The 14,348-nt window shown below is 55.1% G+C and overlaps 4 protein-coding genes across 4 annotated transcripts; 3 read left to right on the top strand and 1 right to left on the bottom strand.

Moving 5' to 3' along the window:
- Positions 1-1,590: 1,590 nt before the first annotated feature.
- Positions 1,591-3,558, top strand: N7482_010443 (dicarboxylic amino acid permease agtA; the record flags this gene model as incomplete). The annotated part of the gene is made up of 5 exons (XM_056692567.1): positions 1,591-1,753; positions 1,805-1,862; positions 1,931-1,937; positions 1,999-2,159; positions 2,232-3,558. 5 exons carry the CDS (start codon positions 1,591-1,593, stop codon positions 3,556-3,558), a joined length of 1,716 nt encoding a protein of 571 aa, XP_056538524.1.
- Positions 3,559-4,563: 1,005 nt separating this feature from the next.
- N7482_010442 (M14 family metallopeptidase) lies at positions 4,564-6,221 on the bottom strand (the record flags this gene model as incomplete). The annotated part of the gene is made up of 2 exons (XM_056692566.1): positions 4,564-5,783; positions 5,843-6,221. The coding sequence occupies 2 exons, from the start codon at positions 6,219-6,221 to the stop codon at positions 4,564-4,566; spliced, it is 1,599 nt and encodes a 532-aa protein (XP_056538523.1).
- Positions 6,222-7,488: 1,267 nt separating this feature from the next.
- N7482_010441 (Arf family guanine nucleotide exchange factor SYT1) lies at positions 7,489-11,866 on the top strand (the record flags this gene model as incomplete). The annotated part of the gene is made up of 2 exons (XM_056692565.1): positions 7,489-7,891; positions 8,046-11,866. The coding sequence occupies 2 exons, from the start codon at positions 7,489-7,491 to the stop codon at positions 11,864-11,866; spliced, it is 4,224 nt and encodes a 1,407-aa protein (XP_056538522.1).
- Positions 11,867-12,853: 987 nt separating this feature from the next.
- Positions 12,854-14,112, top strand: N7482_010440 (putative RING finger domain protein; the record flags this gene model as incomplete). Its single annotated transcript, XM_056692564.1, has 3 exons — positions 12,854-13,402; positions 13,469-13,724; positions 13,781-14,112. 3 exons carry the CDS (start codon positions 12,854-12,856, stop codon positions 14,110-14,112), a joined length of 1,137 nt encoding a protein of 378 aa, XP_056538521.1.
- Positions 14,113-14,348: the final 236 nt, after the last annotated feature.

The raw sequence follows: 14,348 nt of genomic DNA, 5'->3' as shown, positions 1-14,348 counted from the left end.
TGTCTATTGTCTATAGCGCACTCACCCTTCTTACCCCAGTCGCACGAAGCTAAAATGAGTAGCAGGCTTGCCAGGCACAATGCGAGGCACACACCACGTGGAAACCATCGAATCAAATCCACCGATAGGGAATAAACATTCCCGGAGGGCTGTGCATTGGGGTCACGCGTGTTCCAGAAAATTCGCTATCAGCACTGCTTCTGCGATGTCATGCTGATTGCAAAACGAGAAGGAAAATTGGGACGGGCCCGTGTCCACTCGTAAACAGGTTGCACCCGGGTGGCCGCTAAGACACCTGGAATGTTCAGTCGCCCGGGGGGCGTCTCTAGCGGCGGTGGCCATTGGATGGAGCGGCAGTGGCGGACGGTCTTGGCGTGGTACCCGGGACGCAACCCTGGCTGATCGCCAAGCCTCCATCCCCTCTGGGCTCTACGGTCTGTGGTTTCTCACCGTTGGGGACGGGCTGAACACACAGTTTCGTGTTCTCTTTGATTCTCACTCTGTCCAGCTTGACCTGGCTGCCGGATCCACGGTTGAAGTCAGGATGGTACCTCGGTCTGGTTCCTGGATTGGGGCGCATCAGCCAACTATACGCCTTTCACGCCCTTAGCTTAACATAGCGGTCTCCAGGGCACATCGACACACACTTGCCTGCCTGTCGCTGTTATCTCGGGCCCGACTGGACTATCAGAAACAAACCACAGACAAAAGGCCGACGCAAAGCGACCCGTCCCCCTCAATCTCCGTAGAAGGCCGACCAGTCGCAGAAGAGTGTTGCGCAAAAGTCTTTGCCTTCCGGAGTCTTGGCGGCTCGGCGGCTGGCTTGGCTTGCGGCCGCACAAAAGGGTCTTATCGCAAGCTTTGACAAAGGGAAATTGACCTTAGGGACCAGGGCCACGGTACTGTATTACTGTATACAATAGCCAGCTGTCCGGCTGAATACCGTAATGCGCTCGATCATTTTCTCTGGACATGGGTTCAGAGGAGGCAGTGAAGTCAGCGTGTGTTTATACTGACTCACGTGGTACAAAGTCAGCCGCAGGGGTCAGGCAGCCTCAAGTCCTCAAGCCACTCGTATTGGGACCGCGTTTGGAGATGCTCTGGGCTAGACCGATGGGCTGATCGAGGCGCTGCAACGCTTCTACGCGGACTTAGCATCCGGCTGCGAGGCTATACACGGTATAGAGTTAAGAGGACATACTCCGCACTAAGTGTGGATCGGAGAATTGACTTACATTCCCCCAATGACCATCGATTTACCTAATTGATTCCTTCCCCATACCATCAAACGCGAGGCTTGGCTTCCCAGTCAGCTTATTCTTGTTTATCTCGTGCGCCCCGGTGGGATGCTGGCTTATCTCGCTGCTCGGTGGGTTGGTCCTTTATGATTCCTTGGCCAGCCAGCGGAGAGGTGCATGGTGCAGGAGCTTAGACTCAGCCCTCCCCGGTCCTTTTTAGACGTGCCTGTCGCCTGGCATCTCCCGCTTTTTTACGTCTTCCCTCTTCCTCCCTCTTCTTCCAACACTTCCAACGCAATCTCCAAGCTGCTCAGTATCCAAACAGCTGCCACCGTACGCTCGCGCCCGACACATGGCGGCGAATGAGCACAAAACTGAGGGTTTCTCCTCGGAGAGCCCTGTCAAGCGCGAGTACAGCGGCGATGAAGTCGCAACGGCCGAGGAGGGTGGCCTGTCAGACCCTAACCATGTGGATCTACACCGCGCCCTCAAAGCGCGGCACATTACTATGATTGGTATGCACACGATCGAAACAGCACAGAAGAAAGACGGCTAATTCCATGTAGCCATCGGCGGTGCTATTGGAACTGGTCTGATTATTGGTACCGGTGATGCCCTTGCGAAGTAAGTTATAGCCTCATTTTCTCGCTTCCGGTGCTCAAACTCACATCGGCGTTCTTTTCTACTTGCAGGGCTGGCGTGAGTAGATCCGACACATCCTGGGTCCAAGCTTGTCTAACCTTCATATTAACCTTCATAGCCCGGTTCACTTCTGATCGGGTATGCCTGGGTGGGCTTCATCGTGTATCTGGTTATGTGCGCTCTCGGCGAGATGGCAGCGTGGCTGCCCCTGCCGTCTGGTTTTACGGGATATGCTGTGCGATTCTGCGACCCTGCGCTCGGATTCACTCTGGGTTGGACGTGCGTGAATAATAGCTTTCCCCGGGTGTTTTTAGCCTGTTAGGGCTACATGCTGACTGAGGTGTCGAACAGGTACTGGTTCAAATATATTATTTTATCGCCGAATCAGTTAACCGCCGGAGCGCTCGTCATATCATACTGGCTTCCACAGGATAAGGTGAACGCAGGAGTCTGGATTACGGTTCTCTTGGTCATGATCGTCAGCATCAACTATTTCGGCGTGCGCTTCTTCGGCGAATTTGAGTTCTGGCTGTCTTCGTTCAAGGTCATAGTCATCCTAGGCATCATCCTGCTCTCGTTCATCCTGATGCTGGGCGGTGGTCCCGACCATGACCGCAAGGGCTTCCGCTATTGGAAGAGTCCTGGTGCTTTCAACACCTACATCAAAGAGGGCGATGCTGGCCGGTTCCTCGCGTTCTGGTCTACTATGGTGTCCGCCACGTTCGCGTACCTGGGTACTGAATTGGTGGGTGTGACTGTGGGCGAGGCGCAGAACCCCCGCCGCGCCATTCCTCGTGCGATCAAGTTGACTTTCTATCGCATCCTGGTCTTCTACATTCTCTCGGTGCTCCTTGTCGGTACTTTGGTGCCCTACAATGACGAGAAGCTGCCTTACAACAACCCGAAGTTTGCAAAGTCGAGTAGCTCAGCCGCGGCGTCGCCGTTCGTTGTTGCCATTGAGAACTCTGGAATCCCAGTGTTGACACACATCATCAATGCTAGCATCCTGCTTTTCGTCTTCTCCGCGGCCAACTCCGATCTATACATCGCAACCCGCACGCTCTACGGTCTCGCGCGTGAGGGAAAGGCGCCCAAGATCTTCGCTCGCACCGACCGTCGTGGCGTGCCTGTCTACGCACTGGGACTTTGCTCTCTCATTGCGCTAATCGCCTACATGAATGTGTCCAGTGACTCGCAGACCATCTTCAAGTACTTCGTCAACCTGGTCACCATCTTCGGCCTCTTGACGTGGATATCCATCCTAGTCACGCACATCTACTTCGTGCGTGCTCGCAGAGCGCAGAACGTGCCGGACTCCGATCTGGCCTACGTCGCACCCTTCGGCGTATGGGGCTCCTACTTGGCCCTGGCATTCTGCATCCTCATCGTCTTCACGAAGAACTATGATGTATTCACGCACAGCAAGAAGTGGGGAAATTTCGACTACAAGAGCTTCATCACGGCTTATCTGGGCATTCCGCTATATCTGTGTCTCATCTTTGGGTACAAGTTCATTACCCGCTGCAAGGGCGTCGATCCTGCAACCGCCGATCTGTGGACGGGCAAGGACGAGATCGACCGCGAGGAGGCTGCTTTTTTGGCGCGTCAGGATCTCGAGATGGAAAAGAGCGGGGGATCCCACTGGTTCTATCGCAAGTTTGTTTCCTGGCTGTTCTGATCGCGCGTCTTCCATGCAGATCTAGGTGGCGCTAGCTTTATATATGCGCTTTTCGTTCATCGTATGTATATATCCGTATTCATCTGGCGGTAGACACTATGAATTTACGATATATGAGGTTTAATATGTATTCAATTCTTGCAATCACGGCTAATTGCTCCGCTATTCAACCTGGTCCCTATTTTGACCACGACCTTGGTCGTGACATCACCGCATAGCTTCATTTCACAGGTTCGGAATACGTCAATACCGCAGACCCTGTCTGGGCTTGGAAGATACAACCTTGGCAAATCACAGAGCAAACCTACCCCGGGCAAGGTTCTAGCCATTAGTTCCGAGATTATCAATGTGTTCGTTAGCGGCCTGTGAAGTCGACTTCGGCTGCAAAGCATGGGTTTACCTGCCGAAGCTTGTGGTGTGAGGTTGTCTGCTGCAGTGGACCGCCGAAGTCTGTCGCGTACAAGAGCTGAGCAGTCCAGTTTGGCCCCGGTAGGGGGAAGAGAAAGGCAGAAGTTGAACTGCGTGTGTTCTTTCTCTTTCCTTTGATTCTAGTTGGGATCATCGTCCTGTTAGGGTGATACTTCCTGCTCTGGGCTGGGCCGGCGAAATTCAAGACGGCTTGATGAGTGTATATAGGAGAATAGAGGGCACTTTGGGGAGTTGTTGTGGATGAGTGATGGCGTCTGTTATATGGGGCCGATATACGTCGGGGGTAATTGCTACGCTGTGGACTGGACGATTCGATCAACGGTAAAACCCAAGCTCCGATCTGAGATTGGTTGGACGAATGACATTTTGAATCATATCTCATCAGAGCCGATGCCTGAAGTGCACTAAATCAGCTCACCTCCTTGGAAAGCCAATATGTACATAAATGTACAGATATTACCAGCAAAATAACAGAAGTCTCCGAACGCCGTTTGAAAAAAAAAAAAATATGCAGGCAGTTCATCACAAATTGCACATCACAGTCCGCGAGTAGCTCGACGTGGACAGAAAAGCCGGCTACTTAGCCAGTGGTTTTTGTTCGAAATTGAAGGGGCCCTTGAGGCTTGGGCTGTCATTTTCATTTTCCTCCAGGCTCTGTGTCTCCCCCTGAATGAATTTGCCGAATGTCAGCACGGCATGGAAGATCTCCGTGCCGGTGGGCACGATGTGCTCTGATGGAAGGAGGAAGCCGTAGCTGCCACGGTCTCGCAATTTGATCTGATACGAGTACGTCGCATGCAGCTGGTGATAGAACCAGTCGAGCGCACTGCCACCGGAACTGATGCTGGCGGCCTCACCATTTGGCAAAATACCCTCACATGCGGAGGTCACATCGTAGGACTCGTGGGTCACCTGACGAATGGCCTTGGCTAATCCAAGTGCCAATTCTTCGAGACTTTCCAACGTTGGGGGAATGGAGGAGCAGCTGTAGGAGTAGGGATACAGGATCTGCTGCGAGTACGAGTGGAGGTCCAAAAAGCCCACAATTTCGGCGCGACCACTGTCCGTCTCATTTTGCGCCCAGTGGGCAAGCCGGCGGGACTCCAGAGCCTCGAAGGGCTCTGCGCCAGCGTAATTCTCCGAGCAGGGGTTCGACCGGGTGGACTCGTCCCATTCAAAGTCCCAGGCACGGTCGAGATCGACTCCTCGGCAAAGTGGCAAACTTGTCGGCTGTCGATTCTTGCGCCACAAGCGATCTGACTCCCAAGAGTAGACATAACCATCCGGGTTCAGGGTGGGAATCAACACCCAGTCATACTCACGCAGGAGGCGAGTGACCGTGTTCGACTGCCCGTACTGGGTAATGAGGCTGTATGCGATATACGTGACCGTGGAGGTACTGATCCATTCCCGTGCGTGTGTGCCGCCGACAATCACAATGGTCTTGCGCGGGTCGGATTTCTCAGACGGAGAAGGTGCGACCCCGATCCGCAAAGCGGGAATGTCCCGCCCTTCGTACGAAACTCCGATGCTGGTGAAGTGGGCATGCGAGGAGAACAGTGAGGCCATCAAGCGCATCCACTGCACAATAATGGATAGTGGCTGGTAGTCAAGGAAAAAGACGTCGCCGACTGGTGCATCGGTCCGCCTGGAACCCGATCTGAAGTCGGGTTCCGTCTCAGATGAGGGCTGAAGGTGTCTCGGATAGGTGTTGTAGATCATATCGACCAGGTCGTCCATGAGCGGGGTGTAGGAGGAGCGAAGGGAAGGGGGAGCAGATCGAGGAGGGGAGGAATCTATCCAAGGACCCAATCATTAGAGGCAGCGAGCATTGGAGCGATAGGGACCCTGGTACGTACCATATCATCCGCCAGCCGGATATCTACATACTGCGCTGTAATGGCCCAGATGTCCAACACCAGGACCCTTGACGCCGAGGCTAGCACCTCAGCGTCGTCGGGATGACGCAAATGGAAGCGGAGAACGATATCGCTGCCATAGCGATCGCGCACATTGGAGGGAATGCCTACGTGCTTGGAACCTGATCGGGGAAGGCCCCATACTGATTCAATGACCCAGTCGCGCAGTCGAGTCCAGGGGCGTCGTGGATCGGACGAATGGGTGAGATGGTGGACCGGCTGGCGCAGCGGCGGCGTGATGCTGGAGCCTGCGGGGACGGCGGAAATGGCCGGACAGAGCGTCGAGAGGAGGAGGAGAGAGGGGAGAACACGCATCGCGGCGTGGGCGGGTTGGGGTTTGGGGGGTTAGGGGGGTGTTGCGATGCCAGTAACCCGGGGTTGCAAGAAGACTTGCAATTGCAAGGTCGGGAGATGAGGTGGCGGAACTGAAGGGTGGCCGTGACGGGCTGTGGAATTTGCGGAGAAGCCGCGGAGGGACAGGAACAAGCCGATCAGCCAAACGGTAGGTTTACCCTGTCAGAGCGATGGGTTCCAGAGCTCAGTTGAAATGGGAACCAAATGAAGAAAGAGGAATAATCAGAACGAGCACAGTCGAATCGCGCGACTGCCATGGCCTGCAGCGGAGGGTGGGTGCAAGCGCATTTTGTATACTTCGTGGTAGCTCAGAGAACCGTACCTAGACTCGACACGGAGGATGTGCATGGTTCTCCTCAATCTACACATCTCTCTAGACCAATACAATTCCACAAGGTCTCTAGCTCGTAGGGTTCTGTGGGTATCCATTCCTGAGCATCAAATCCACGATCCCTCGCCCAGCCCCTTGCGATGGTTGCTGGCGTCGGTCGGTATAGACGAAGTACTGAGTACAGTTGGAGAAGAGCTTGAGCGCATGCGGACGAGTCCCGTCATCGAGAACTCCCCCATTGGAACAACCACAGGAACTGAGGATTGCGAGCCAACTATCCCACAATGCATCGTGTACGAATAATACCTCGAACGGCGGTGCACGTTGCATCCAAAACTATCTATCGTGATCTCCATACTAGTCTAGACCGGACCATCCAGGCGAACGCATCCCCACCCATCTGTCCACGCCAGTGGCAGGTCTAGAATGTCTCGTCTCCCAAGGTCTTTTCATGGCCTTCGCCCCCCCCCCGGGGAACTTAGCCCTCCCACTGTTCGTGCGAACCTCCGTAGTCTGGTCCGCCGTGGTTCAGCCGCGCTCAGGGCACTGCCGAAACTCGTCTGCCTTGCCCCTCCCTCTTTCTCTCTCTAGACGACGTTCACGGCCGATTGTTCCTATTCCGTACGTTCTCACTGGACTCTGCTGCACAAATCAGCACATACCCTCGATCCGGTCAGTTTCGATCGTGTGGCGCACCCTTTTCCCAGCACCGCCTCCCTCCCGCGTTCCCCTTTTTTCTCGCGCTGACGACGGGCTCACTCCACCGATCCCACCGCGTTCTGGAACACTCCCGCCATGCACGCCTGACTTCCCCATCCCCCAAACTGCCCATCCCTCCCCTCTTGACCCCTCGGCAACGGCCACGCATGGGTTGGAACACCTCGGTTCTTCGCAGCCATGCATTGGAAAGGCCTGCGATTCGTCCCCGATGGCAGCTCCAAGCGCCAGAGCACCATTGAAACCCAAGGCCAGGGTCGCCGCAGCGAACACCTCCCGCGTCCCTTGCCCCCCATCACCGAACCGAGATATTCAGAGTCGACCCCTCGCTTCCTGGAGCCGGATTCAGAGAACACTGGCACCGAGACCACCGATGGCGCAGCACCGCAGCTGCGCGTCCCGGAGCAGGGGCCAGCGGCTGGGTTCGCGCGGACAGATGGCACTGCCGGCCCCTCGACTGGGGATACCCCTAGCCTGCGGAGGAACCGATTCAGTTTCATGAGACTACGCCATGCATCTGATCCCCAGCTCTCCAAGTCTTACGCTAAGGCAGAGGAAGCTCCCCCAGTACCGTCGCTCCCGCGTAAGTGCACCATCTACTTGTCGACCTATGCGATGGCTACACGTTTGATTTTGGCTGTGGAAGCTCTAGGGCAAGCCGCCCGATAGCCACCATAGGAACAGCTGTCTTGGAATGATCCCTTGCGGATGGAATTGATGGCTGACCAGTTCTGAAGCTCCCAAGATTATCACCACGGCCCCAACCAGCCACGAACTTGACCAGCCCGTCAAACAGCGGCACAAGCTCAGGCTCCACCCTTCGTCTCGGAAACACTCCATGGAAGATCTCTCTCGCAATTCAGGTGACCACCCCCGGAAACCGGAGCGGAAGAATCAGGGATCGACCGACTCCCAGATCGCCGACTCGAGCCTCTCGACATTCCAGACACCCATCGCAGAGGAGCCAGGACGATTATCAACCGCTTCACTGCGCAGTGGAAGTCGAGATCAACCGACCAACGAGTCGCAGCGATCGTCCGTGTCAGTTACAGACGCCCGGTTCTCGGAATCCTCCCGCTCGGACCATAGCTATGGTGACCAGACGTTCCGGACGAACTCCCCTCGCGATGGCCACACATCAGCCAGCAAGCGATTCCGCCTGCCACGGTTAAAACGAACCCGCAGCCCTCTGTTTCCCTTGCCGCCAAAGCTCCCACCACCTACAACCAAGTCCCCTCCCGTTGGTACCCCGAGATCAGACGGTTCGGAACAAGATCAAGTCTCGCCGCTGCCCTCACCGTCGCGCTCCTCGGTTGGTCTGGCTGGCACAGGCACCCCACTGCTCTTCCGCAATAATTCGACGAATTCGGCTCGCTCCGTTCGATCCAACCCATCTCATATGGCCCGGGGGAGGTCCTCCACCATGGGATCGGTTGCCGAGCACAATGTGGAGGAAATGTCTCCAGTTCCCTATCTGGTGTCGTCTGGGCGGACATCGACTTCGACGAGTGGGCGTAAAAGCTTTGGAGATATTTTCAACATTTCTCAGCGATTGCGACAAAATTCCGAGCCCCCGATTCCGCGCCATGGTTCTCCTGGAACAGGCGGAGCCGCAACTCCGATCAAGCCAGATCTTGTTCCGCTCCCCGAGCGCGAAGAAGAGGATACACCGGCCACCTACTTGACGAAGCTGGAGGACCAGCTCCCGCGGGGCGCGATTGGAGGTGTGCTGGCCCAGTCTGATGATGAGTTCTTCAAAGTTGGGCTCCGGAAGTACATGCGATCGTTCTCGTACTTTGGTGATCCGATTGACATGGCTATTCGCAAGCTGTTGATGGAGGTGGAATTGCCCAAGGAGACCCAGCAGATCGACCGTTTCCTGCAGGCATTTGCAGACCGCTATCACGAATGCAACCCAGGAATCTTTGCATCGACAGACCAAGCCTACTTCATCGCATTCTCCATTCTCATTCTGCACACCGATGTGTTCAACAAGAACAACAAGCGGAAGATGCAGAAGCCGGATTATGTCAAGAATTGTCGAGGCGAGGGTATCGCCGAAGACATTCTCGAATGTTTCTATGAGAACATCTCATACACCCCCTTCATCCATGTTGAGGATGCAAACCTCCGCGACCGTCATCTCGCTAAACCACGGCGCACCTTGTTCAAAAGCACCAGCTCTGAGCATTTGCCACGGATGGGGAGGGAACTTGTGGACCCCTACACGCTTATCATGGACAACAAGCTCGGCACTCTGAGACCCAGTTTGAAGGAAGTCATGGAGCTTGACGACACATACAACCACGTCGGAACTACCGGCCCGCCTGATATGGATGATCTTCACCAAGCATTCACGAAGTCTGGTATCTTGCAGATTATTTCTTTGCGCTCTCGGCCCGACGCGTTCATGCAAGCAAGCCTTGATAACCCAGCCGACTCTCACCCGGGTTTAGTTGACATCAAAGTGGCCAAGGTCGGCTTGCTTTGGCGGAAGGACCCGAAGAGGAAGCGAGCGCGATCGCCATGGGCTGAATGGGGTGCGGTTCTCACTTTCTCCCAGCTCTACTTCTTCCGGAATGTGACTTGGGTACGCTCCTTGATGGCCCAGTATGATGCGTACGTCAAGAATGGACGAAAAGGCACTCTTGTTTTTCGGCCTCCGCTTGCCGACTTCAAGCCCGATGGCATCATGTCTACGAACGATGCCGTCGCCCTACTGGACGAAAACTACAAGAAGCATAAGCACGCATTCTCCTTTGTTCGGCATAATGCGTTGGAAGAAATCTTTCTGGCCACCTCGGAGCCCGAGATGAATGATTGGCTCGCCAAGCTCAACTATGCTGCCGCTTTCCGGACCACCGGCGTTCGTACTAAGGGCATGATTGACACCAACTACGAGGGCCAGCGATACCGCAAGAGCCAGCGCATGGGATCTGCTTCCTCGCTTAGGTCGCGCCAGTCAGCGGACAATGAACCGGCGTCGCCCAGCATCGACACCGACCTTGTTGCGGAGTTTGTGGCTGCCCGGCGGCAGCTCATGGGCCAAAAGATTCGTGATACCAACGAGAAGCTATTTATCACTCAGAGGCAACTGGACGGTCTCCTGCGGAATGCACGGCATTTGCAGATCTTGACCCCGGTCACTCCCCGGGCTCGGGAGAATGTCATAATGGCCGCAGGTCGCCTGGCTGCAAAACTCAGGTGGGTTCGACAGGATATCTGGCGCAACAAGTGCTACCGTGAAGTCCTTCTTCGGGATCTCGGAACGGAGGAGAATGTGGCGGAAGCTCGAACAGGATCTGTGGCTGAAAACACTGTATCGCCCGCCGACCCTGCACCGGCGGCATCCGTGTCTGGGCCGTCCATCACTTCCGAGCCCAGCGTGCGTCACGCTCCTAGCATCATACAAGCAGCTTCGAGCCACGATACCAATGAGCCAGCCGCCGCGGTGTCTGTTGACAAGCCTCCGGTGGACGCTGGTCTTCTTACCGAGCCACCGACTGAGGAAATGCGTCGCCCAAGCCTGCCAGCGTCTACTACATCATCCGACTTTGCCCGTGTTGGACGACCGCTCTCAATTACTATTGTCTCTGAGCGTGGGTCGGAGAGTGCGTCACAAATCGAACGGGAAGCGTCTGTCCTCAGTCGCGGCAGCCGGTTCGACGGCGCCAGTCTTGGCTCTCGAGCCTCGAAGATCACCTCACCCGTAAGCTATGATGAAGGCGAGGAACGACTTCTTAGAGAGACTGGCCTCCTCGACCTCAGTGGCTCTCCCCCGCCACGTCAACCGGCGACCCCTCAACCGGAGATAGAAGCTGAGAACAAGCCTGACGAGTCGTCCGAAGTCTCCCCAACCGACTCCAGACCTAGTCGTGTCCGCCGCAGTCTCCACCGAACCCTTCGTGAGCCGCATCACGTTCATCGACACCATTCTCGCCACAAAAAGAACCACGGTTCTGCGTCCAGCCTTGGCGGCGCCGAGGACGACGAAAGTGAAGGGGGCGGTCTACCTCGCAAGACCCCTAGCTTCACGGTGCACGGCAAGAAAGCCTCCATTATCACGTTTGGATCAGAATGGCAGAACATGCCTCCCGAAGAGCGTCTCAAGCTGCGGAAACCGACTCCTCATGAGGAGTCGCGCGCTTCAGATCCTGACGTGATTGGCAGCGGCGAGTCCATGACTTCAGACAACAAGCCCACCGGCCGGCCTCACTCAATCCGTAGTGCTAGCACTACAACGGGGCTTAGCCTGTGCAGCGACGATGAAACAATCGATTTCTTCAAGGATGCCCGCGAGGTTATGCCCACGGAATCATCGTCGCGGCCAATCTCACAAGTTTTCTCTGAGCCCGAAGAAGCCCCCTCCGCGTCTGACCAACGAGACCCCAAGAACAATTCCCCATCGACATCTGGCACTGGGACCGGGTCTGTCACCTACGGCAGCCACCTCACAGCGCCCGGCGAAGCTCCTTCAACGTCCTCTACGTCTCTCAGCGAGCGGGTTGTTGATACCCCATCCTCCGAGAACCTCCGGCAACAAGCCGTGGGCGCATGACCAGGCTCCTCTCCTTCCTAAATCCTTTGAACCTTTATCCCATGCACCTCCCTAGATCCTCCTCCCGCCGCCACCACATCCTCTACATCACTGTATAGCCCGTCTCCATCTCCTTGAGCTGGATCTGCACTTGTTGTTCACATTACGACTATTATACCCCGATTCAATTTCAAGTCTTATCTCGCACACGTGTTTCTATTTTTTCTGTTTCTTTCCTGTCCTTTCCTTTCCTTTTCCATTCCCTTTCGTGTCTTTGGGCTCTCGCGTTCGGCTCTGCACTTGCATGACGATGGCTCTTGCATCGTTCGCCCATCTCGGCTCGTTTCGCATTCCATGTTGCCTACCCTTGTTTTCTTCTGTTCGTTTCTGTTCGCCTCGGGGGTTCTGACTCTGGTTTTAGGTTCTGCGTATGGATGGGAAGCATAATGGTGTGATGTCTGCATTTTCTCCTTCTTTTCTTTTCTATCTCTCCTCCATTTTCCTTCTACATTTCATTCCATCTTGCGGGACCCGGGTCTGGTCTACCTTCTACCTGGATTAGAATGGATGTAACATAACATATTCGTTTATCCCTGCTGCTGTGTGGACTACTGGGATGGTGGGGATAGACTGTGTTCAACAAAAGCATTTATGACTGATTATTGTGCTTGAGATTGTAGAGTACGTCTCGTACGGTGCTTAATTATTTGTATGCTTTCTAATTCGATGACAGCTTTAGCCCTAAAAGGACATACCTTTGAGCGTTTGAGGGACAACACCTGGAGTCCTACAGGGAGTGGCCAACTCTTAACATTGACTTATTAAATGAGCGAAGTCGCATTAAACAAGGGCGGTGCTGGGGACGGTGTATATGGCGGTGAGTCGCTCAACTGGCAAAAGGGACCACAGTGCCGTCCCAAAGTGGCCGCGATTACTTCATACAGCTCCCGCTCAGCTCCAAGCTCCGCAATTCCATACGATCTCCGGTAACATCGAGCCCAATTTGCCATGGCGCACTCAAAGCGCAATACCTCGCTGCCTCATTTCACTTCCTATGAGCGCAGCCTTCTCCGCTCAACCTGGGGCACCAAACGCAGTGTGATTGGCCGAGATTCATTCCTGCCATTCGCCTCTTGCCGTCTCTGCCTACAACCAGCCCGCCCTCCCGTAGTCGCCTGTGCGACTAATGGCGACCTATTCTGCCGCGAATGCGCGATTAACGACCTCATTGCGCAGCGGCAGGAAATCAAACGCCTGGAGAAGGAACGCGATGAGGCCAAAAAGCGGCTTGCGGAGGACGAGGAGCGTGCGCTAGAGGAGGCGCGACAGAAAGATCTACATGATTTCGAGCTGGTATCTATGGGTCTGGAGGCTGCGAAGAACGGGGCTGGACGTAAACGCAAAGCAGAGGAGGATCAGGCGCTCGCTGCCTTTAAGGCGCGAGAGGTCGAGGTGGACGGTAAGCGGAAAAAGGTCTTTGAGCTGGATGAGACGGAGATGGCTCGGATCGCGCGCGATGAGCAGGAGCGGTTGAAGATGGAGCTGAAGAAGGAGAAGGTGAGAAGCCATTGACGACCGACTGGACGCGTGAGAGTTTCTTTTCGTTGCTAATGCGCACTCAAGGAGTCGAGCAAATCTGCGCTCCCATCCTTCTGGGTTCCCTCGCTGACCCCGACGACGGATCCTAATGAAATTGCCGCCAACAAGGCCGTCAAATTGACGCCCATCTGCCCCGGTTCTTCCGAGACGCATAAGCATACTTACTCGCTCAAATCGCTGGTCGATGTGCACTTCACAGAAGAGAAGGCTTCAGACGGGACGGTGTCGCGCATCTGCCCCAGTTGCAAGAAGAACCTCAGCAATGGGCTAAAGGCTATGCGTACGTTTTGTTTGGTCAGCGGCGATTGTCTTGGTTTACTAACACCTTCGCTACAGTCACGAAACCCTGCGGACATGTAATCTGTTCTCCTTGCGTTGCGAAGTTCATGACTCCCCACGATGTTCCAGATCCCCATGCTTCCAAAGAGGAACAGGCGAAGACCGCAGCACTTCATGGGTTGATCTTGTGCTACGTTTGCGAGACGGATATCACCCCCGGATCAGAGAAGGCCGACGGGGACGATGCAGGGGCGAAGAAGAAGAAGTCCAAGAAGAAGGACAAGGACGCTGTTCGGCCCGGGCTGGTCGCAATCAGCTCAGAGGGAACAGGATTTGCCGGGGGCGGCGGCAATGTGGCTACAAAGACTGGTGTGGCGTTCCAATGCTAAGCACCAAGGAGGAGCATCAGAAGTGCCGGAAGGCCCCATGATACACAAGCTCAAAAGACGTAATATGGCAGACGACAGCCTTCAATTGCAAGGTTTCAAATATACCGAATGAGAACAGTCCCCATTGGGGACAATGAACGCCCGAACCATGCAAGATGTCCTAAATATACAGGGCCACTGGGGCCTAAACATCCCCTGGATCCCGCACGCCTTCACAGGGCACAACATCGCTTCAA

The sequence above is a fragment of the Penicillium canariense genome, assembly GCF_028826845.1.
Source record: "Penicillium canariense strain IBT 26290 chromosome Unknown utg000008l_segment0_segment0, whole genome shotgun sequence".
NCBI lineage: Eukaryota > Fungi > Ascomycota > Eurotiomycetes > Eurotiales > Aspergillaceae > Penicillium > Penicillium canariense.
Note: the sequence above shows the minus strand (reverse complement) of the source record. Positions and strands in the feature narration are given on the sequence as shown.